Genomic DNA, 25,116 nt, shown 5'->3' with positions numbered 1-25,116 from the left:
GGTGTGTCAGGAATGATTTATAGAAGGGGGGATGGGTCACTATCCAAAGGATGATTGGAAAAAGGAGAGACAAGAAGACGGCATGTACAGAGAATTGAGAAGGTGGGAAAGAGCATATGTAAATAAACCAGAAAAGGTAAAAGTGATGTGCAAATTTTCATTAGGAGTATTAGTATCATTTTGTCAACCTTGTATTAAAGAACCCAGTTTCACAGGATAGCATTTCTCAGCTCTCTCCCTGTCAGAGTTGACAATGCCCTAGTAAACAGAGAAATACTCCGTCAGAACTGTCCCTGTACTGATTGGGATGACATTGCAGAATCTTTAGAGACATTGCTTCACCTCAACCACTCTGAAGCTTGAGTTTGGACCTCACTGTGCATTATCAGGGCACACTGCATGGGACTCCAGTTTCCCCATGTAGAAAAGGAGCAGTGATATCATCTCTAAGCCTTCCTCCAGCCCTGACCTTCGTGGAGCTCTTATCCTTTCACATTGTTTTGTTTTGTTTCAGTCAATTCTTTCTTGACCTTTCCAACTCTCAACAGAGCTCTCCATTCTCAAGGTCTGTATAGATTAATTATCAATATTTCAGATCTTACTTTGCCAACTCATGGAAGCACATCCCTGTAGAACATCACTTGACTCTTATTTCCCCACTCCTTTATTATCCACAAAGGAGAGTGTATTAAATTTGTAGAGAGGAAAAAATATTGGGCTGAGCCAGTGTTTGGTTTTAAAATCAAATACAATTCTTGAAGCCCTTCTCCTTCCCTTAAGGACTCCCATTACCCAGTAGTCATACGTACGGACTCATAAAAAAGGTTAATGCCAAGATTGTCTCTATCCTGAAAGTAGGACAAGTGTGGAAATGTTTATTCCTCTAGGGCAGAGTTTCTCAACCTTGGCACTATTGACATTTGGGCTAGATGATTTTTTTGGGGGGTGGGGGTATGGTCGGGGTTAGCTTGTGCCTGGTAGGATGTTTAATGGCATTGACTGTCTTTACTAACTGGAGGCCAGTAGCACTCCATCCCCAGTCATGATGATTAAAAATGTATCCAGGCACTGTCCAATGTCCTTTGAGGGTCAAAAGTGCTCTTTGAGAATCTAAGAGGTCACTTTTCCTCTAGCTGAGGTGATTGAATTGATCATAAGGATGTGTGCGCATCTTTAGAGAATGTACTTCTTTTTTTATGTTATTCATTCCTGTATTCATTCAACAAATTAAGTTGCTACCAGAAATGTTTGCTATACTTCTTGGCTATTGAAATTGTCATTTTTTGGATCTGTTTTAAGCCTGACAGTGCTGGTTTTCTCTTGGCCACAGTAGCACCTGCTGTTGTTCATGTGTATGGTGTGTGGGCTCAGTCCAACGCTTTTGCGACCCCGTGGATTATAGCCTGCCAGGCTCCCCTGTCCATGGAATTTTCCAGGCAAGAATATTGGGTTGTTGTCCCTGATCTGGGTAGAGTGGCACCTGGTTGATGGCGCCTGTCTCATGTCAGTGAGGGACGAAACAACTCCTTGTTTATCCTAGCTTGGCTTTTGCTCTGTGCCCATGACTGGTTCATGCCCTAGACTCATGGACTTAAAAAAAAAAAAAGAATACTTGTGTTGCTATTTCCTACTCCAGGGGATCTTCCTGACCTAGGGATCGAACCCGGGTCTCCTACATTAGCAGGTGGATTTTTTGCAACCTGGGAAGCGTTCATCATCTTAGGAATTGCTCATTTTCAGCTCTGTGCTTCCAGACCTGTCACTTGTCCACAGGAAATCATCTGCAACAGCGAAAACACCAAGGTAAGGCCTGAAGGTAAGGCCTTAAATTCTAGTTCCGTTTCCGCCAGTTCCTAGCTGTGTGAACTTAGAACAGCAGGAGTATGTGTGAATGTCATATCCTGGTCTGTAAACGGGAAAGACAGGAGGCACTCACCTACTTACTCATCCGGTTGATTGAGGGGAAAAGAAGAGCAAGGCAGAGGAAGTGATGAAAACGAGAAAGCGCTGTGCAAGTGAGAAAGATTGTTATCATCATCATCATTATCTGTAAAACAAAAGAATATTAACAAGAACTGCTTGTCAAGCAGAGAGAAAGCCAGCTGAGGGAGAGAAAAAACTACCACCTAGATTGGGACAGGATAAGGAGTTAGAGGAGAAAGGCATAGTCCTTTGCTGATGTGGGGGCAACTAAGCTTACTTCGTCTTCCTACATAGCTCAGCGGTAAAGAATCTGCATGCAATGCAGAAGATGTGGGTTTGGTCCCTGGGTCAGGAAGATTCCTTGGAGAAGGAAATGGCAACCCACTCCAGTATTCTTGCCTGGGAAATCCCTTGGACAGAGGAGCCTGGGGGCTAGAGTCTATAGGGTCACAAAGAGTCAGACACGACTCAAGCAACTGAGCGCATGTGCAAGCTCACTTCCTCCAGGAGCAGGAGCCTAAAGATAAGAAGCACCAGTGTGGCTGTGAATGGCGTTCCCCTGGGCTCCAGAGCAGGGCTGCTTAATGGGGCCTGGGTCCAGATTTCTAAGTACAATTCTTTTATACAGAGGAAAAATTAGAAAGTACCTAATATATGTTAGGTATATATATTAGGTACTTCCTGTGTGCCAGTACTAGGCTAGGAATGTTTCTGAAGATACTTTCAGAAGCACTGTGTCTAGAAAGGATGGAAGAGCTGACAGTTCTCTCACACCCATCTATGCCACCCCAATAGTCCAGTAGAGCGTTTCTCTATCTCTTAAGAAAAAAACCTGATGCGCTTGGGAAACACTAGAACATGAAACAGCATGGTCCATAATTACTTTCATAAGTTGTGATGCATGTGCCATGGTTCTGTTTTTATGTTATAATAATGGCATGTATGCAATGCCTAGTACAGGCCAGGTACTAACCTAGACACTTTACGGTTTATGCATTAATTAACACAAACTGAACGTGAATATGAATATGAGCATTATCATACAGAGAAGCCTGCAACCCTCCTTCCCTGCTACCTAACCATTTCCATGGGTTCTATGCCTCTGGATTTTCAATGAGAAGTGAGTGAAAGTGAAAGTTGCTCAGTCATATCTGACTCTTTGCGGCCCCATGGACTGTACAGTCCATGGAATTCTCCAGGCCAGAATACTGGAGTGGGTATACTGGCCATTCCCTTCTCCGGGGGATCTTCCCAACCCAGGAATCGAACCCAGATCTCCCATATTGCAGGCAGATTCTTTACCAGCTGAGCCACAAGGAAAGCCCTTCAATGAGAAAAGTATGTCCAAAAAGGGGAGCCGACCAGGCAGTCCCCAGTAAGAGCACTATCAGCGGTGGTGAAAATGACCCCACTGCAGTTGATAGACAAGGAAGAGGACAAGAGATGGCCGTGAGGCTGGCAGGTGCACTGGCAGTGAATGGCAACCATGGGCAAAGGGACAAGGGTGGCTTGTCAGAAACTTCAGGGGAAGTTGGAGAAGTCAGCTTACGAGATACCAGAGAGATTTCCTCTTTTTCACCCAGGTAGAGATTTTAGGAGACTGAATGTTGTCATGATTCTTTGAGTGGGAAGAGAATAATTTAAAAATAACCCTTGTCTGCATGTGTGCAGAGGGCCATGACATACTAATGGGAACATCAGAATCCTCTAAAGAGACATTTTCTCTGGCCCTGAAATAAAAGTGTTCTACCGCCCAACAGGAGCAGCATGATGTTCCCGTGACATTTACTTAATGCCCCTCACCAGCTTCCGATTAAACACATCATGGTACCCAGAGATCTCAGTGTTCATACAAAGCTGGTGAACACAAGTCATTTCGTGTACCTGAAAGTTGTGAATTTTTTTTATTTTGCCTGAGGTCAAGGCCTTTTTTCCAAGCCAGCAAACATTTTATTTTCACTAAGATGAAGTAGGAAGAAGAAATAGCCTTCACTGATGTGCTGCCATTGGGCCGTGGTTTAAATCTGAAAAGATGGCCCCATTCATTGTAGGTATGGCCATTGCTTTGATCATTTAGCAGCTGACTTGACCATCAGTCTCAGGTCCAAAAAACATCTTTGGCAGCTAAAGAGTCCTTTTTCAACCAAACGCCATGCCTCCTGTATTTAAAACCACCTAAAATCTATCTTTTGGCATAAGTGAGAACTCCCCAGTTCATCACTTCATGTATCATTCCACTTAGTCCTTAAAATGATCCTGAGAAGACAGGAATTATTATTATTAATATCCTTATTTTCCAGCTGATAGAATGTTGCTGTGAGTAAGCAAATAACTTTTCCAAGATCAGGAAGTGGTAGAGCTGATTCTCAATCTGAGTGGTCTTTGTTGTTCTCAAACTCCAAAGGCCTTGATCTTCATCCTTCACCACACTGTGTTCAATTCTCAGCTACAAGTTTGGTCACTTCTCGGAAGGTCTCTTCTGCATCATCCCCTAACAATAACATCCCTTCCATGGCAACGGCTGAAGTTGGTAGTGTCTATACTCCCATAACTCAGTCTTCTGGTGGCTACTTCTTTCAGAGTTGCCAGTAGCCTTTGGTGCATTGGCTCAAGACACATAAAGCACTCAGGAGCCTCAGGAAGGAGACAGCAGTGGTATAAAACTTTGTGAGGTCAGATATGGGGTCTGTCCTTTTTCACCTTTGCTTTTCCTTCTAAATTACTGTTGATTGTGGAGCATCTGCTTCCTTCTGAGATGCATATGCTTCCCCCTGTCAATCTGAATGCCTGCTGAGTGGCCCATACAGAGCTGCATACGGACACACAGCTGAAAGTTGCCTTTAGAACCACTTCATAAATCAGATCCACAAGCTCAGCTAGCGCACCTCTTGGAGTGGTAGCGAGTGGTACCTCAATAAAGGTAAAGATAGAAAATACCTCCCCAAGTCACCTGATAGCCCCCAAGTTTCCATTGCTCTAGGCACAGGTGACTAGCAAGGCAATAAGCAAGAAAACACTTTGCCTTCTTGCACTGACTGGATCTCCATCCTTCCTGGTAGTGGAAGAAAGAGGGACTCCGGGGTCTCAGGATGAGCTCACGAAACTTCAAAGAGGAAGACTCAGATCTCAGCAAACCCTGTGTCCCTTTATCTGCAGGTGCCACATATGCCAATCCCTCTCCACCTCTCAGTAAGTCACTAGTGTTCCCGCATTAGCCCTCAAACTTCTCTTATCGATGAAGTCTTTTCAGACATAGGCTCTTTTACACACACCTTTGTTAGGTATCTTACATATACTCACTTTTGAAAAAAAGTATCAGGAGAATTACTTTGAGTTAAATGATTTTGCTTGTGTTGGTGGTCATAAAAAATTGACAACAAAATGAATAATAAAGAAATAATTATTAAAGCCAACACACCAAGAGGTCCTAGTGTGAGCAAAGGAACACTGTGTGGCCTGGAGCAGCCAGCCCTTCATGGAGAGCATAGAGATGCATGGCTGACCGGCATCCTCTGGAACGTGACTTTGGGGAGGAGCCTGGGCAACCTGAGAGCGGAGCTGGACCCCAGGGGCCTGTCGAGGACACGGGGGACATTTCTCCTGCCTAGAATTTCAGCACATGGAGTCAACGAGCAACAAGAGGACACAGACTGTTTAAGCCAAGAACTTTAAGTGGAGTATCTTTGTTTTTACAGGTTTATTAAGTTACAAAAAAGATCTTCACGACCCAGATAATCACGATGGTGTGATCACTCACCTAGAGCCAGACATCCTGGAATGTGAAGTCAAGTGGGCCTTAAAAAGCATCACTACAAACAAAGCTAGTGGAGGTGATGGAATTCCAGTTGAACTATTTCAAATCCTCAAAGATGATGCTGTGAAAGTGCTGCACTCGATATGCCAACAAATTTGGAAAACTCAGCAGTGGCCACAGGACTGGAAGAGGTCAGTCTTCGTTCCAATCCCAAAGAAAGGCAATGCCAAAGAATGCTCAAACTACTGCACAATTGCACTCATCTCACATGCTAGTGAAGTAATGCTCAAAATTCTCCAAGCCAGGCTTCAGCAATACGTGAATCATGAACTTCCAGATGTTCAAGCTGGATTTAGAAAAGGCAGAGGAACCAGAGATCAAATTGCCAATATCCGCTGGATCATCGAAAAAGCAAGCGAGTTCCAGAAAAACATCTATTTCTGCTTTATTGACTATGCCAAAGCCTTTGACTGTGTGGATCACAATAAACTGTGGAAAATTCTGAAAGAGATGGGAATACCAGACCATCTGACCTGTCTCTTGAGAAACCTGTATGCGGGTCAGGAAGCAACAGTTAGAACTGGACATGGAACAACAGACTGGTTCCAAATAAGAAAAGGAGTACATCAAGGCTGTATATTGTCACCCTGCTTATTTAACTTCTATGCAGAGTACATCATGAGAAACGCTGGGCTGGAAGAAACACAAGCTGGAATCAAGATTGCCAGGAGAAATATCAATAACCTCACATATGCGGATGACACCACTCTTATGGCAGAGAGTGAAGAAGAACTAAAGAGCCTCTTGATGAAAGTGAAAGAGGAGAGTGAAAAAGTTGGCTTAAAGCTCAACGTTCAGAAAACTAAGATCATGGCATCTGGTCCCATCACTTCATGGGAAATAGATGGGGAAACAGTGGAAACAGTGTTAGACTTTATTTTTTTGGGCTCCAGAATCATTGCAGATGGTGATTGCAGCAATGAAATTAAAAGACGCTTACTCCTTGGAAGGAAGGTTATGGCCAACCTAGATAGCATATTTAAAAGCAGAGACATTACTTTGCCAACAAAAGTCCATCTAGTCCAGGCTATGGTTTTTCCAGTGGTCATGTATGGATGTGAGAGTTGGACGGTGAAGAAAGCTGAGCGCTGAAGAATTGATGCTTTTGAGCTGTGGTGTTGGAGAAGACTCTTGAGAGTCCCTTGGACTGCAAGGAGATCCAATCAATCCATCCTAAAAGAGATCAATCCTGGGAAGGTCTGATGTTGAAGCTGAACCTCCAATACTTTGGCCACCTCATGCGAAGAGTTGACTCATTGGAAAAGACCCTAATGCTGGGTAGGATTGAAGGCGGGAGGAGAAGGGGACGACAGAGGATGAGATGGTTGGATGGCATCACTGGCTCGTTGGACATGGGTTTGGGTGGACTCCGGGAGTTGGTGATGGACAGAGAGGCCTGGCGTGCTGCAATTCATGGGGTCGCAAAGAGTCGGACACGACTGAGTGACTGAACTGAACTGAAGGTATAACTGACACGTGATAAACTGCACACATTTAAAAATACACAATTTAATAAGGTTTGACATTGGCATATATATATGTATATAACAATAAAATTATCACCATAATGAAGACCACATGCACACCATACCCGTCATGCCCCGAGATTTCTTTGTGCCCTCCATCCTGCCCCTCCCCAACCTCCTCCCAGGCAACGACTGACTTGCTTTCTGTCGCTATAAATTTGTTTGCATGTTCTAATTTTTTAATAGACTCATTCAATAAGTATTCAATAGTTCATCCTATTATACTGGTAAATGAGATATGCCACAATTGGTTTATCCAGTCACCTGTTGATGCGTATTTGGATTGTTTCTAGTTTTGCACAATTACAAATAAAACTGCTATGAATATTTATATACAAGTCTTTGTACGGACATGTGTTTTCATTTCTGTTGGGTAAATACCTAGTGGTGGAATAGCTAGATGGTGTGGCAGCTGTATGTGGAATGTTTAAGTAACTGTCAAGCATTTTATAAAATCTTCATACCATGTTACATTAGCACCAGCAGTATTTGAGAGTTTAAGTTCTGACACATTCTTGCCAACACTTAGTCAATCATTTTAATTTTAACCATTCTAATAGGTAGTGGGATAATATTGTTACTTTAACTTGCATTTTCCTAAAGACTTATAATGTTGAATATATTTTCATATGCCTATTTGCCATTTGTATATCTTTTTTTGTGAGTGTTGGTTCAAATATTTTGCCCATTTTTTAAAACTGGTTTGCTAGTCCTTATTATTGAGGTTGTGCAGATCAATTTGATTGAGGATTAATAGACACACATCTCAGTGAGGTTTGAAAAACTTATACATCCACGTATCTGCCATCACAATCAAGGTAAAATCTACAAAGTCCTGACTCCTTTTTTGATGGTCAATCCCACTCTTCCAACTTTTACTCTTTTTTAAACAACTTTGTTGAAATATAATTTACATACCAAACAAATCAGCCACTTAAAGTGTACAAGTGTTTTTTAATATATTCACAGATTTTACAATCTTACTATAATCATTTTCATCACCTCAAAAAGAAAATTCATACCTATTAGCAGTCACCCCCTAAGCCCCATTTCCTTTCTTCCACTTCCAAACCACTAATCTACTTTCTGTCTCTGTATGTTTTCCTATTCTGAACACTTCCTAGAAATTAAATCGTAATAAGTGCTTTTTCTGACTGGTTTCTTTCAAGTAGCATAATGGTTCAATTCGCTTTGTAACATGTGTCAGTATTTTATTTCTTTTTACTGCTAAAGAATATTCTATTGGATATTACCATATGGCTATACCACATTTTATTTCTCCATTTATCAATTGGTAGACATTTGGTCATTTTTTCAGCTATTATTATGCTGCTATGAATATCGGTGTACAAGTTTTTGCATGGATTATTGAGATAATAGAAAATTATAAGTTAAATAGATCTATACATATATATTGGTCTCTGCCCCTGGTCCCTGTCACAGAGCTCCCAAAACCTTTGTAATTTCCTAAGTGAAAAGAATATCAGGAACATCTTTTGTTCTCATGAGGCAACTCTGGGTGGGCTCCTGGATGGGGGCTGCTCTCCAGAAGACCAAGCCATGCTTACCTTGGGATTTTCAGCCTCCTGCCCCCAGCTTCTCCAAAGTGTAGAGGGGCTAGAAATGGAACTATTAATTGATCATGCCTATATAAAACCCCAGTACCAGGGGGTATGATGAGCTTCCAGATGGCGGACACATCCACAAACCAGGCGGGTGACACACTCCAGCTCTCTGAGGACTGAAGCTCCTACATCTGGGACCCTCCCAGACCTCACTCTGTGTATCTCTTCATCTGGCTATTCATCTATATTCTTTAACATACCCTTTAATAAACTGGTAAACAAGTATTCCCACCTGCTAGAGTGGGTGAGCCACTCTAGCAAACTACTCAGATTTTGAGAGAGAGGAGGTCATGGGAACTTCCAATTTGTAACCAAGTAACTTGGGGATCTGCTTCTTGCAATTAGTACCTGAAGTGGAGGGCAGTTGTGTGGTGCTGAGCCCTTAACCTGTGGAGTTCAATGCTATTTCCAGATAAACGAAGTCAGAACTGAGTTGGATTATAGAACACCCAACTGGTGTCATGAAGAATTTCTTGACTTACACACATATTACACACATATTTGGTGACCAAAAGTGTCAGCAGTGAAGTGTTCTGTGTAAAAGGAGATGTAGAAGGGAAGACTGAATTTTACCAAAACAGTTATGTTTTGCTTTTCTAGAAACTGACAGACCATTTTCCAAAGAAGTGCACCATTTTACATTTCAACCAGCAGTGTGTAAGGATTCTGATGTTCCCACATCTGCAAAGACACATAATTATCTGTCGTTCATTATAACTATCTCGGCAGGTATTGAGTGACAACTCATAGTGGCTTCGCTTTGCATGTTTTTGATGGCTAACGATGTTGAGCGTCTTTCCATGTACTTATTGCCCATTGGTGTATCTTTTTTGTGATGGTGTCTATAAAATCATTTACTTATTTTTAATTGAGTTATTTGTTTTTTAACTATTGAGTTGTTAGTGTTTTTACATGTTTTAAGTCCAAGTTGAAAGGAAATGCCAAAGAATGCTCAAACTACCGCACAATTACACTCATCTCACACGCTAGTAAAGTAATGCTCAAAATTCTCCAAGCCAGGCTTCAGCAATACGTGAATCGTGAACTTCCAGATGTTCAACCTGGTTTTAGAAAAGGCAGAGGAACCAGAGATCAAATTGCCAATCAAATTGCTGGATCATCGAAAAAGCAAGCGAGTTCCAGAAAAACATCTATTTCTGCTTTATTGACTATGCCAAAGCCTTTGACTGTGTGGATCACAATAAACTGTGGAAAATTCTGAAAGAGATGGGAATACCAGACCATCTCACCTGCCTCTTGAGAAACCTGTATGCGGGTCAGGAAGCAACAGTTAGAACTGGACATGGAACAACAGACTGGTTCCAAATAGGAAAAGGAGTACATCAAGGCTGTATATTGTCACCCTGCTTATTTAACTTCTATGCAGAGTACATCATGAGAAACGCTGGGCTGGAAGAAACACAAGCTGGAATCAAGATTGCCAGGAGAAATATCAATAACCTCACATATGCGGATGACACCACCCTTATGGCAGAAAGTGAAGAAGAACTAAAGAGCCTCTTGATGAAGGTGAAGGAGGAGAGTGAAAAAGTTGGCTTAAAGCTCAACGTTCAGAAAACTAAGATCATGGCATCTGGTCCCATCACTTCATGGGAAATAGATGGGGAAACAGTGGAAACAGTGTCAGACTTTATTTTTTTGGGCTCCAAAATCACTGCTGATGGTGATTGCAGCCATGAAATTAAAAGACGCTTACTCCTTGGAAGGAAGGTTATGGTCAACCTAGATAGCATATTTAAAAGCAGAGACATTACTTTGCCAACAAAAGTCCGTCTAGTCAAGGCTATGGTTTTTCCAGTGGTCATGTATGGATGTGAGAGTTGGACGGTGAAGAAAGCTGAGCGCCGAAGAATTGATGCTTTTGAACTGTGGTATTGGAGAAGACTCTTGAGAGTCCCTTGGACTGCGAGGAGATCCAATCAATCCATCCTAAAGGAGATCAATCCTGGGTATTCATTGGAAGGACTGATGTTGAAGCTGAAACTCCAATACTTTGGCCACCTCATGGGAAGAGTTGACTCATTGGAAAAGACCCTAATGCTGGGTAGGATTGAGGGCGGGAGGAGAAGGGGACGACAGAGGATGAGATGGTTGGATGGCATCACTGACTCGATGGACATGGGTTTGGGTAGACTCCGGGAGTTGGTGATGGACGGAGAGGCCTGGTGTGCTGCAATTCATGGGGTCGCAAAGAGTCAGACACGACTGAGCGACTGAACTGAACTGAACTGATATATATACATATATATAGCAAAATTTTCCTTCCATTTCATAGGTTGTCTTCACTTTTATAATGGTGTGTTTCAGACAACAAGAGTTTTAATTTTGTTGATGTCTTATTATTGAGATATTTTATTAATTTATTTTAATTGGAAGATAATTACTTTACAGTTTTGTGATGGTTTTTGCCATACATCAACATGAATCAGCCACAGATATACATGTGTCCCCCCTATCCTGAACCCTCTTCCCACCTTCCTCCCCACCCTATCCCTCTGGGTTGTCCCAGAGCACTGGCTTTGGGTGCCCTGCTTCATGCATTGAACTTGCACTGGTCATCTATTTTACATACAGTAATATACAAATTTCAATACTATTCCCTCAAATCAGCCCACCCTACCTTCTCCCACTAAGACACAGATGTATTATTGAGATTTAAGAGTTCTATGCATATTGTAGACATATGCATATATATATATATATAATCCTTTATCAGTTATACATCTTCCAAATATTTTCTCCTAATTTAATTTGTCTTTTCCTTCTGTTAATAATATCTTTTGAAAAGCAGTTTTAATTTTCATGAAGTCAGATTGGTCAACATGTTCTTTTATAGATTTTCTTTTTGAGATATTATCTCTGAAAACTTTGCCTAATCCAAGATCACAGATATTTCATACTATATTTTCTTTTAGAAATTATATAGTTTAGGTTTTATATTTAGACCTATGATGCATTTGAGTTAACTTTTTTTATATTGTGCAAAGTATGGATTAAAGCTTCCACTTTTTTAAATATATTCAACTGTTCAGCACCATCTGTTGAAAAGACCATCCCTTCTTCACTGAATTACCCTCTTACCATTATCAAATCAGTTGTATAGATACATATGGGTCTTTATAGGCTTGTATTTTCATAACATCTATGTTTATACCAATTCTACCATCTTGCTTTCTACAGCTTTCTTAACCTTGAAATCATATGATGTTATTCCTCCAACTTTGTTCTTTTTTAAAGTTATTTGGCTCTTCCAGAGGCTCTGCATTTCCAGTAAATTTTAGAATCAGCTTATCAACCTCTCAGAGAAGGCAATGGCACCCCACTCCAGTACTCTTTCCTGGAAAATCCCATGGACGGAGGAGCCTGGTGGGCTGCAGTCCATGGGGTCGCTAAGAGTCGGACACGACTGAGCGACTTCACTTTCACTTTTCACTTTCATGCATTGGAGAAGGAAATGGCAACCCACTCCAGTGTTCTTGCCTGGAGAATCCCAGGGACGGGGGAGCCTGGCGGGCTGCCGTCTATGGGGTCGCACAGAGTCGGACAAGACTGAAGCAACTTAGCAGCAGCAGTATCAACCTCTACAAAAATAAAAAATAAAAATCTGCTGGGATTTTGATTGGGATTGGCTTCCCTGGTGGGTCAGACAGCAAAGAATCCACCTGCAATGCGGGAGACCTGGATTTGATCCCTGCGTTCGGAAGATCGCCTGGAGGAGGATATGGCAACCCACCACAGTATTCTTGCCTGGAGAATCCCCGTAGATGGAAGAGCCTGGCAGGCTTACAGTCCATGGGGTTGCAAAGAGTCGGACACGACTGAATGACTAAGCACACAGCACAGTACTAAATCTATAAATCAATTTAAGCTAATTGACATCTTAACAATACTAAGTCTTTCAACCATAATTAATTATGTATCTCTATTTAGGCCTTTAACTTCTCACAACAATATTTTGTAGTATTATTGTATAAGCTTTTCATCCCTTTTGTCAGATGTGTCACTAGCAATTTCATATTTTTGATGCAATTATAAATAGTACTGTAACTTAATTTTAATTTCCATGTATTCATTGTTATTATATAAAGCTATTGCTAATTTGTATGTATTGATCTCATATTCTACAATCTTGCTAAACACACTTACTTAGTTCTAGTAGATTTTTATAAATTTCATCAGATTTTCTTTATCAGTGATTCTCAGCTAGGAGTAGTTGAGCCCCTGGGGGTCGTGTGCTAATGTCCAGAGACGTTTTTGGTTGCCATACCTTGGGATAAATGGATACAGACAATGATACTGGCAATTAATGGTTAGATGCCAGGATTGCTGCTAAACATTGTACAACACATAGGAAACACCCCCCACACACACACACAACAAAGAACTATTGAGCCCAGAATATCTGGCAGAGATTGAAAAAAAAAACTGTCCTAAATAGATAAGCATGTCATCTGCAAGTAAAGATAGTTTATTTCCTCTTATACTATCTGCATAATTTGTACTTTTTTAAACCTGGTTATGCTAGTCAAATCTTCAATGTGGGATAAAAATGAAGAAAACAGACATATTTGTCTTGTTCTTGGTTTGATGGTAAGGCATTTAGTCTTTCACTATTATGTATGATGTTGGCTATAGGTTTTTTGTAGATGGACTTTATTAGGCTGAAAAAGTTCCCTTCAATTCCTAGCTTGCTGAGTGAGTATTCAGGAATAAATATTATATTTTGTCACTTTATTTTTTTCATTTATTGAAATGATCACATAGCTTTTCTTTATTGGTTTGATAATATGATGATATACTTCCTAGGATAAATCCACTAGTTCAAGATATATTCTTCTGTTTTAAATACATTGCTGGACTGGATTTGATAAAAGTTTATTTTGAATTATTGCACCTATAATCAGAAATGTATTAGTCTGCAGCTTTTTTGGTTTTTGATTCTTTTAACCTGTCATGTCTTTGTCTAGCTTTGGTGTCAAGGCAGCCTCAAAGAATGTGTTAAGAAGTATTTTCTCCTTTTCAATTTTCTGGGGCAGTTTATGTAGAATTGGTATTATTTTTCCTTAAGTGTTTTGAAGAATTCACTAGTGAAGCCATCTAAGCCTGCAGTTTTCTTTGCAGGAAGATGTTTAACTACAAATTCAATATCTTTATTTGATATATAGCTATTCAGCTTATCTGTTTCTTCTTGAATGAGCATCAGTAGTTTGTTCTTTTCAAGGAATTTGTCATCTTTAGATGTCAAATTTGTAGGAATGAAATTGTTCACAATATTCCTTCATTATCATTTTAATGTCTATAGACTGCAATGATGTCACCTTTCATTTCTGACATTGGTAATTTGTGGCCTTTCTTTGTTTCCTGACCATGTGACTGGTTCTAAGAGATGAAGAAAATTGAGAAAACCCTAGCCATACTGTTTTATATTTGGGGGATTTCTGCTTTGATCTTTATTTTCTTTCTTTTTACTTTAGTTTTAATTGTACTTCCTTCCCTATTTTTTGCTATGGAAGTTGAGATCATGTGACTTAAGACTATTTTTTCCTAATACAGATGTTTAGTGCAATAATTTTCTCCTAAATACAGCTATAGAGCATCCCACAAATTCTAAAACACTGTGTTTTCATTTGACTTGGTTCAAAATACTTCTGATTTCTCCTTTGACTAATGAATTATTTAGAAGTACATTATGTAGTAGATTATGTGTAGATTGGAAATTTGGTGTTGACATGTATACATTGTTATGTTTAAATATAAATCATCAACAAGGACCTACTGTATAACACAGGGAACTCTGCTCAACACTCTGTAATAAACTAAATGGGAAAAACATTTGGAAAAGAATAGAAGCATATACATGTATAACTGAATCACTTTGCTGTACACCTGAAACTAACACAACAATGTTAATCAACCATACTCCAATATAACATTAAATTTTTAAAAAAGAAGTGCATGATATAGCTTCTAAATCTCCAGAGATTTTCTAGATATCTTTCTGTTACTGATTTTTAAATTAATTCTTTTATTGTGGAGCTTGAATCCTTTAAGTTTGTTGAGACTTGTTTCATGGCCCAGAACATAGTCTTAACCACCTACATAATGGAAAGCAGAGAGCAGCCACAGCACCAGCATCTGGGTCAGGCTTCCATCTCTAAGGTACACTTGATACTGATCTATGTACAATCAAAACTAAATATCCTGCTGTTATCTGATAGAGTTGTTCTGTAAATGTAAATCAAGCCAGTTCAACTCTATTTGTCCTTGCTGATTTTATGTTTCAGATCTGTGACTGTATAGTTTTTAGCAATTTTAGGGGAAAAAATGTTCATCATGTCTCCAAATATACTTTCCGACCACCCCCTCTTTCTTCAGGGACTTCAGTCTCATATATATCAGGCGTCTTGAGGTTGCCCCTCGCTCCTTCCATTTTTTTTAATTCTTTTTTCTTCCCTAGGTATTTTATTTTAATTAGTTTCTATTTCTATATCTTCATACTTAAAAATCTTTTCTTCCCCAATGACTAATCCGTCATTAACCCCATCTGGTATATTTTTCATGTCAGACATTGTGTTTTTTAAATCTAGAAGTTTATTTTGGGTCCTTTGTATAACTTCTTTGTTTGTACTTAACTTTTTAGGGGCTTTCCAGGTAGCTCAGTGGTAAAGCAAGAGACATGAGTTTGATCCCTGGGTCAGAAAGTTCCCCTGGAGAAGGAAATGGCAAACCACTCTAGTATTCTTGCCTTGAGACTCCCATGGACAGAGGAGCCTGGCAGGCTACAGAACCATGGGGTCACAGTCGGACACAGCTAAGTGACTTAGCACACACATAAGCAACCAATACCCTTATCAAGTCAATCATTTATGTCAGTTCTTGATCATGTTCAATTATTTTCCTCACCATACGTAGGTCATTCTTCCCTGTTTCTTTGCATGCTAGTAATCCTTTTATTGGATTCTAAGCATTACGAACTTTTCTTTGTTGGTTGCTGTATTTTCTTATTCCTAGACATATCCCTGGGCTTTGTTATCATACACACTTAAATTAATTTTAAAAAATAATTTGATTGTTTGTGTTCTGTTTCTAAGATTTGTTAGGCAAGACCAGATGAGCATCCAAGGCCTTAAAACCATTGCTTCATTTTGTTTATTTTTCCTTTGGCTGCTTCAGACAGAATGCTAAATTCAATCTGTATCACTCCATCTTGTCCAGAAGCAGGAGTCTTTAATTGTGTTATCTTTTAGATCTCACAACTACCCGATAAGTACTAAATCTGTACTGAAATTTTGCTTATTGTATGGAAAGATCATTTGAAGGGCAGAGAAGTTACTCAGTCAAGTTTGCATAGCTCCTAAGTGAGGCATGTGGGATTCACACCTAGATCTGTGTGACACCAGGGTCTATGCTCAGTCATCACAATACTTACCTTTCTAACATTGTGATACTGTGGTATTTGTGGCCTTGTCCATGACCAGCCCCAAACCTTCTCCACTGAGATCCATTTCTAGCCAGCTTCAAACACCCTTATTCATTGCAGTCCATGCAAGCAAATGAACAGTGAGGGAGGAGATGATGTGAGTAAGTAGCCTCAGATCCCAGCAAGTAGATGGATGCTGGAAAAGGAGCTCCAGGTAAGTGATACCTAGTAGCCGCGTCTCCCCATCTGCAAGAAAGCAGTCTTTTAGTCACAGGACAGCCATTCAAGAACAGGCTTCCCATCCCTGATGGAAAAAAAAAAAAACAACTCAGTAAGGTTATAAGCAGGGCTGGAGAAAAGCTCAAATAAAGATCAAAGAGATTATTGTTTTCAAATATGCTTCACAGAACTGTAATTGGGCGCGTGATAAAGGCAAGAGTCTGTTCTCCAAGCAAGTGCGCCGTGGATTAGAGGGTACACAGAAGAGGGAAATGAAGAGCCGGGTCCAGTGCAGGTCACCAAACCTTCAGCCACAACAACAGGGAGACTGGCTCAGCGCCAAATTCTTTAAGGTGGGGTGCGATGGCCTAAGTATTCCTTGCTTTAGGATACTGTCTTAGAATCTGGGCGGACTTCGGATAAGATGAAGAGAGGAAGAGAGACAGGAGACCAGCTGTAGAGAAGCAGAAATGAAGATGTGTATGTGTATGTATGTGTATACACGTATGGACTTAGAAGTGGGATAGTAAGCTCTACATAGAAGTGTTAGGTGTTATAACTCTATCTGTAATTATGGTTTGTTCATTCATTCATAGCTTATACCCCACATTAGAATGTGAACCCTGAGGTGGACCTTGGCCATCTTCCTTGCTACTGTATCCAGAGCACTTGGTACAGTCTGTGACACAAGATCATTATTTGATAAATATTTGTTAAATCAATGACTGGGACATTTGTCCCTACCTCATAATTAAAGATAGGTGCAAGAATTCTGGGTAGGAGAGTCATACAACTGTGACCAACAGGATCTCCGTTCTTAACTGATAGGTTTCTATGGTAAAGTTGGACAAAAATAAGGGCTGTAGTGTTCTGGTTCCACACTCCCCACCCTCCTTGCTTGTACTCTCAGCCCCTGCTGGCCAGAATCGTGCATGAAACAGCTGGTTGATATTCCTTGTGCTTTTCAGCACAGTCATGTGCTATTGGGTAATAAACCTCCACTTTCCCAGAAGAAGCAGAATTGCAAAATGAATAAATAAGAAATACACCCTGTATCTGTGTGTTTGTTCGATGATCAGGTTTTGTGCATTTCTTTGCCACGTTGATGGAAGTGAGCTAGGCTTCGGAGCCGAGTTCCCCTCTATCTGGATTGCCTGAGAACCAGCCTGGTGGGACAATTAGCAAGCAGAACCACAGTGTATATGAATGCCCCTTATTAAACATACAGCCCAGGGTCTCCAGACTCACGTTTTTCTGACATAAAAGCAACCTTAGTTCAGGCTAAACTGTGCCAGCAGGTGGCTTGGCACTGAAGTAAAGCGCTAGCATTTTCCTTCACTGCCTCCTCAAGAGCTGGCCACAGAATCTGCCAAGGGGTGGGTCTTGGGCTCCTGGCAGAGCCTCTGACCACAGAACCCGGCTTCCCTTCCCCGTGCATTGCATCCCCTTCTTTGCTTTGACGAGAAGAGCTTCAACCAAAACCAACCAAACAAACAAACAAAAATCCCACTCTTGTTTGTCTACCCATAGACCCTTCCTGGAGGCAAGAAGCAGACTGGGTTTGTCCCTTTAGGGGAGGCTTTGAGTGTCATCACCCAACATCTGGGCTGAGTCCCGGTGGTCCCATAACCGTGAGTCTCAGCCGCAGCTCCCAGACCCAGAAAGGCAGTTAAGGGAAGTCAGACTGCATGTGTCTATTAGATCTGGTAAGGGTTCTTGTGAGAATTTTGCTCCTCTCCGTCAGGGACTATGTCTCTGTGTTTCTTCTACGTGTTTTCGCTTTTTCTGTTGGGTTGTCAATTTCCCGTGTCTTTCCTTCCTCCTCCCAGGTCTAGAATTCCTCTTCCACTGCTGCCACTGTACATCAACATCTGGGCCCAGGAGCCCAACCCAATTCAGGTTTAAATTTTTGCCACTGACTCTTTCCCTCCCTACTCTGGGCCCTTTAGGGCAGGTAAGTGTTTATCCCTTCCCCAAGCCCGCCACGTCCTTGTAATATCTGACTTTCTTTCTGCCTGGAAATTCTTTCCGCACCTTATATAATTGCCATACTCCATCACACTTCTTAAGCATGAGGCCTTCTTAACACATTAGCCCTTCCTATTTCACTACTTTACTATTTAGGCTTAATTTCTTAGAATTACACCCATTCTTACTAGAACGAGTGCTCCTCCAAGGTAGGAACTATGTTTCATTTATCTGTAGCTCTTGTTCCAAGCATGGGGCTTAACTATTAGGAGGTAATTAATGAAAAATTAAGTGACAGAAGGAAGCAAGGAAGGAAAGAAGGGGTCTGAGGTCTGCCGAGCATCACATGCTTTCCTCTGAAGGCTCCCTGATCCTAGGATTCTGAACATACCCTTCCTCACCTAATGGATGTTGTTTAGTCGCTAAGTTGTGTCTGACTCTTTGCAACCCCATGGACTGTAGCCTGACAGGTTCCTCTGTCCATGGGATTTCCCAAACAAGAACACCGGAGTGGGTTGCCATTTCCTTCTCCACACCTAATGTATTTTTTTTTTTTCAATAAAAAGTTACCAGGTAGAGACAGTCTTTTTTATGCTTCAGTTTTTTGCATCCAATGACAGTCTTATGTGTAGAATACAAAGCAGAAGCAAATATAGGGGGTTCCCCCCAATGGAATGCCCCCATCAACTACTGACAATCCTCTACCAGAAATCCCTTGCAGTCTTGCCCTTCAGCCTTACACATGACCTGACTTAGGCTTCCACCTAAGTGAAATGCCCATTTCTGACAGATGTCAAGTGTAAGAACTCCACCTCTAGACGGACAGAAACAATTTCCATAACGGGAGACAGGCAACTGCTGGCCTTCAAAAGGAGCAAACCACCTACTTCCTTGGATTATGACAGGTCCACACACTCACTAAGCATCATTCTTATTCTTGTTAACCATGAAGTGCCATGGTGCTCTCACCTGCCCATTCAGTTTTTGCATTTTTCATTAAGTTATTCCAGTATGTGGAAAATTGTCCATGCACCTGACTCCATTCCAATGGAAAGACTAGGCTCTATTATGCAGCTGTTCCTCTTCTGGCATCTTGACACTTAGCCCATCCTCAGGCTTAGTATTCATCTCATTGCCTGGGGCAGTCCCAATTTACACATGTTGTCCCAGCGTAATTATTAATAGCACCCCCTTTCATTCTCACAAGTATCACGGTGTGGATGATGAATTATATGGTTACTCTACCTATCTCTGGTTTTCCCGACTTCTGTCTCTGAACTGACAGCTCACTCACTTGTCACACCCACCTTGTAATATGCTGAGATAGGACAATTCCCATCCTGACCTACTTCTGTCTGTTCCACAGCATTTGGGTTGCTGGGCAGAGTCAGTGAATATGTTAGAATGAAATTCCAGCCTTCCATCCATGCCCCATAGACAAGTATGTTTATACTCAACACACCACATACACACACACACACACACACACACACACACACTCATGCACTCAACAGTTGAAGCAACATTAGCATCCTTGTTTTTAACAAAGAGACCTCCATGCAGTAAAAAGAGAGGGAGGAAATTGTCTGGCAGCATTCTAATGATAGATATCAAGCAGTGACATAGAAAAGAATTATAAAGGACCAAAAAGATAGGGCTCGACAGTGATCAAATCCTTTTCCTCCAATGGGATGCCATTTTTCTTTTAAATCCACACCATAAAGCGAAGAGATATTTTTCACACAGACACTGGCACAAATAATGCTCACAAGGTCTTCCCAGCAGATGCTCATTACCTAAGCCAGCCACCAAAGAGTTCTCACCTAAATGAAACCCCATGAGCTGCTTACCTCACGGAAAAAGAGAACATTTGCCTGTTAGCGGTGTTTCATCAGTGTGGCTTTCCATTCTGTTTCTTCTGAAACCTGCAGAAGCCTAGACGGCATTTGATCTGTTAAACATTTTATGCTGAAAATATCCCTGATTTAAAATGACTTCATTACCCCGTCAGAATGGCTCCAAAGAGCACTGCAGGGTTACCAGCCTATCTGTGATTTCTATGGGTATTCATCCTCACTCCCTAAACATTGCTGAAAAATCTAATTCTTCCAAGAAGCCTTCCCTGATCAAGAAGGGTCAAGATGAGGTGCCTTTTTTTCCTCTTAACAATCACTTCTAACCAACACAAGTATCAAAGTCAGCACAGATAAATAGGGACATAGTTCTGACCCCAAACCAAACCAGTCTGAAAGAGAAAGTAACATCTAGCTCACTGCTCCTCTGTGAATGCCAGGGCTTCCCAACCTGTACTTTATAACTGGGGTACTGGTGTGCCAAGGTCAATCCTTAGCTCATCGGGTGGCCAGGCTGGGTCCTGAAGCAGCTAAAATTCACGTACAATTGTCTCAGGGGTTGAGCAGCCTCAGTGGTTTTACCCCACTGTACTATTAACATTTTCTATGTGTGTCATGGCATAAAATCATTAGGAAGTACTGCCATGTATCAACATATGGCCCTAGGATCAAATATGAACCTTCGGGTGAATTCAAAGGAAAACATTTGTCATTAGTACTATGATTAAGAAGTCAAAAATATTAATAATACTAACAGGTAGAGAAATGAATGAATAATGTAAAAACACATCCATTCTAAACAGAATAATGAATACCTTGAGTGTTAACACTAAAAATAAATCACATGCTGTCCACTGTGATATTAATCCTCATACTGACTCATTTTCTTTGTTGGTCAGACTTGCGCAACATTACCTTCTGAGCTCATACTCTCTCTTGACTCCAGGGAAGGGATCTAATGGAAAGGCAACTTGCATAGAGGAAAGAGGACTGATCTGGAAAGCACCTTGTCTCTGCCAACAATGAGGAAATCATGGATAACTTTTTCAGCCTCTCTAGTTTTCTCATCCCTTCAATTAGGGAGTTGTTGGAGTCTTTCTATCACCAAAATCCTCTTACCACTGCTATGACATTCGTGAACATCACTGTACATGAAACAAAAAGAAATGGCAAGTGTATCTGGTTTATTTAAATACCAAAACCCACTACCATTCAAGTCAGACCTACTTCACTAAGACAACCAATGCATGCTTGGTAGCTCAGTCATGTCTGACTCTATGCGACCCCATGAACTGTAGCCCTCCAGGCTCCTCTGTCCATGGGATTCCCCAGGCAAGAATACTGGAGATTACCTAAGCCAATTCCTTGCTATTTCCTTCTCCAGAGGAGAAGTTGACCAATAGACGAGACATAATACAATGGTAGTAGAGACTCCCAGCTCTCACCCATAAATAACTACCCTCTCCTTCTAGCTGCACAAGAGGATTATATTTCCTTGGCCCATTACAGTCAGGCAGATCACGTGACTGGTTCTGGCCAATAGATTGTGAGTGGAAGGGATGCATTTCACTCCTGAGTCAGAATTTCAATGCCAGATAAGACTCTTCAGCATACTCGCCTTCTTCCAGAATTAGAGATAGTATAGCAACAATATCATGTTCCATCAGCTTGGGTCCCTGAGTAAACTTGTGAAGCAGACTCCTCCACTGATTTTCATGAGAAGTAACACTTTGGCTTTGGGAAATTTGGGGATTGTTCATAGCATTATCTAGCCTGTCTTGACCGATACATTAACTCCACCCAATTACCCACTATAATCATTTTATGTTGTTATTCTTGTTTGCTTTTTTTTTTTTTTTTGAGAACAAGCCTCTGGGTAAAACAGAAGGAAATGAAGGCAAGTCATGCCTTTTATTATTTATTAGTTTTGGCCATGTTGCTTTGTGCAGTTATTTTAGAGTACTCTTCACAACATGAGTTGATGATTCAGATAACAATAGGAAACTCACTATTCAAGCTAAGATTACCAGAAGGAAATATATAAAGAATCGAGAAAAGCAACCACATTTTTCATTACTGCGGAATGCTCATCTTTGGTCCCTAACACCCCATGTCGTACTCTTGACCTCTTCCTTAGTGAAGACCTGGAATGGCCCTGATACATTTGTCTTTTGCTTCCCTGCACTTCTATTATGATGTGAAATTCTAATGCCAGAGCCCCCATCAGCACCTCTGCTCAGTGGTTCGAAGTGGGTTGAATTGTAGCCGGCGGCAGGGGGTGATAAATGTAGCGTGAGCTGCCTTTCCCCCAGCAAACTGCAAATTGCCTGAGCAGTACAGCCCACAAAAGGTTCCCGTGGAGTGAATTTATCTTGCATTGTCGAGTGGAAAGGGAAAGAGGAGAGACCAGGCATCCTATTTTTGCAAAGTCACATTCGATCTTGTTCAACGTGCAGTCCACACATCTTTTAAAGGGGGCTCCAATGGAAAAGAGTACCTAGGAATGTAGAACAGATAAAGGGATTTATTTTTAACGCTGTTGGAGTTCACAACTGTGTGAGCCTTTCAATTTCAAGTCACTTGCTCCTGAATAATAATAATGTGTTCTGCAGGAGTGCACGTTACATCACCCAATAATTCAGGGTGGAGAAGACCAGCCATGGAGCAGAGGACATACCATCAAAGGAAAAGCTCTCTCTCCGTGATAACGCGTATTCATTCAGGAGGGGAAAGCTATGCTTCTATCAGTGCCCAAGTTCTCCTCTATCCTCGCTTCTAAGTTGGTATGCCTAAGTTGGTGTCCCTGCTAGAGAAAGTTCCGTGAACACTTCATGGATCTGTCAAAGCGGCTGCCATTTTGGGATCCTCCCAAGTGTTGGAAAGTAATAAGAACCTTGATATCTGACTAGCTTCATTATAGCAGGCTTTAGAATGAGGTCTTTGGGGCAAGTCTTTCAGATATAGATCTTTCCCTGTCTCCTTCAATAACTGTTAATAATAATAGTTTTTTGTTTGTTTTGCAAAAGCAAGAGTAGTCATAGGACTTCATAACATTATTGTAGCCACAGGTCAGAAGATATTCTACCACATGATTCTCTCATTTTTGTTCTATGTTTTCAATTAAATCTGGGGAGGGAGGGGCTATTTAGTTTTCCTCACTATCCAGAATGCATCCTCTTCTCTAAAAGGCAGACCTGAATCCTTTGGCCCATTTTTCCAGATCCACCTGCTCCATAAGGACTCCCCTGACAACTTCTGCCCCCAAAGATTTTTCTTCTGCCAAGGAAAGTCTGAGTATTTCTGGTCTGAACCACTCTCTTTGCCTTTGCTATAAACATGTGCTGTCCTCCTTGTATTCGTCACAGCATTTTATACATAGTAAGTGATCAAAATCAAAATTCTCTCAGCTGAAACAGTAGTTAATCTCTGGATGGTTAATAGCTTGAGCTCAGGAATCACAAAACTGGGTTCAACCTCAACACCTAGTCACTAACATGGGCACGTTTAGTGGTCCCCTCCATATTTCTATTTCTTCATTATAAAGTAGAAATAATGATTATACTATCTACCTCCATAGGGTCAGGCTCAGTGGTAAAGAATCCTACTGCTAATGCAGGAGACATGCGATCGATCTCTGAGTCAGGAAGATATCGTGGAGAAAGAAATGGCAACCCATTCCATTATTCTCGCCTGAGAAATCCTATGGACAGAGGAGCCTGGCTGCTACAGACCTTGGAGTTGCAGAGAGTCAGACACAACTGAGTGACTAAACAACAGCAGTGGGTCATTGAGAGGATTGAGTGAGAAAGTGCGTTTAAAGGATTTAGCACAATGTTCATAAACTTCTGTAACTCTTAGTGTTAACTGCTATTATTATCATTTATAATGTATTGACACTCCCTTTGTTGCACTGCGCCCTCCCACCCACAGCCCTTTTAACTGGAGACTTCTATGGCACGGCAGTAATTTCACTCTAGGATTTCTTGTATCTAGTATTGGATTATGGAAAATAAAGGCAGAAGTTTCCTGTTACCATGTTCTGGCACATTCGGTTACAGGAACATCTCTGGGAAATGTTAGTACAATGATGACATAATGAAATTCCTCAAGACAAAGTAGTGAGACAAATACCTCATCAGAACAGAAATGATCAAGAACATCTGATTTCTAGCTGTTGCCCCAATGAACTAAAATATCCATTACATAGATTATAAGGTCCACGCCTATAGATTCCAGATATGTGTGAAAGAGCTGAGACAACTTGTCGGCCCAGCGAGCTACTCACAGGTGGAAGTCTTCAGGGGGATCCTGGGGCAGGCCCTGGGACAGATGTCTTTCCTCTTTGTTTGGGTTAAAACAGGCAACTAGAGCTGAACAATTCCAGGGTTAATCCGAGGATAAGTCCACAGAGCTCTCGTACCCCAGTTCTCCATTCCAAGGATTGAACCAAGCTCGGAGTGTGTAGAACTAGAGTATACACTGTGGAAAAAGTTCCATGTATAAGTGGACTTGCACAGTCCAAGCCTGAGTTGTTCAAGGGCTGACTGCAAACTTTTCACAATTCACTGTGGCATTTTGGGGAGACATGGGAGAAAATCCACCACTCCATGGCGCTTGGTTACTACCTACTACTATATTTATAGATGTGTCCATATATCAATAGATGCCAGTATTTTCCCCCAGTTACTGTGGTCTGGGAAGAAAACTCTTTTTATACATCATGGGTTTAGAAAATAATAGTCCGCAA

At 41.2% G+C, this 25,116-nt stretch overlaps 1 protein-coding gene and 1 non-coding gene across 8 annotated transcripts in view; both read left to right on the top strand.

Annotated features, from left to right (window-relative positions):
* Positions 1–24,223, top strand: part of LOC145504534 (uncharacterized) — a 52,792-nt gene extending 28,569 nt beyond the window's left edge. The window contains exons 7-10 of one of the 7 annotated variants that reach the window (XR_014052281.1): positions 1,637–1,803; positions 14,946–15,068; positions 22,982–23,251; positions 23,947–24,223. Coding sequence is in view for 1 of the 7 variants with exons in the window: in XM_081485604.1 (XP_081341730.1) it covers positions 1,741–1,803; positions 14,946–15,068; positions 16,737–16,901; positions 18,378–18,383 (357 nt within the window). In the remaining 6 variants the exon portion in view is untranslated. Of the gene's footprint in view, positions 1–1,636; positions 1,804–5,618; positions 7,595–14,945; positions 15,069–16,736; positions 16,902–18,377; positions 18,425–22,981; positions 23,252–23,946 lie in introns of those variants that run through there. The other 6 variants (XR_014052275.1, XM_081485604.1, XR_014052277.1 and 3 more) reach the window with 6 other exon arrangements.
* LOC145508141 (small nucleolar RNA SNORA48) lies at positions 1,455–1,589 on the top strand. The gene has a single exon (XR_014055399.1). It is a non-coding gene; the product is annotated as a small nucleolar RNA SNORA48 (small nucleolar RNA).
* Positions 24,224–25,116: the final 893 nt, after the last annotated feature.

This window comes from Giraffa tippelskirchi, chromosome 5, assembly GCF_054371585.1.
Source record: "Giraffa tippelskirchi isolate mGirTip1 chromosome 5, T2T-mGirTip1v1.2.pri, whole genome shotgun sequence".
Classification (NCBI taxonomy): Eukaryota; Metazoa; Chordata; class Mammalia; order Artiodactyla; family Giraffidae; genus Giraffa; species Giraffa tippelskirchi.
The sequence above is the reverse complement of the archived record's forward strand: the minus strand, read 5'-3'. Positions and strand labels throughout refer to the sequence as shown.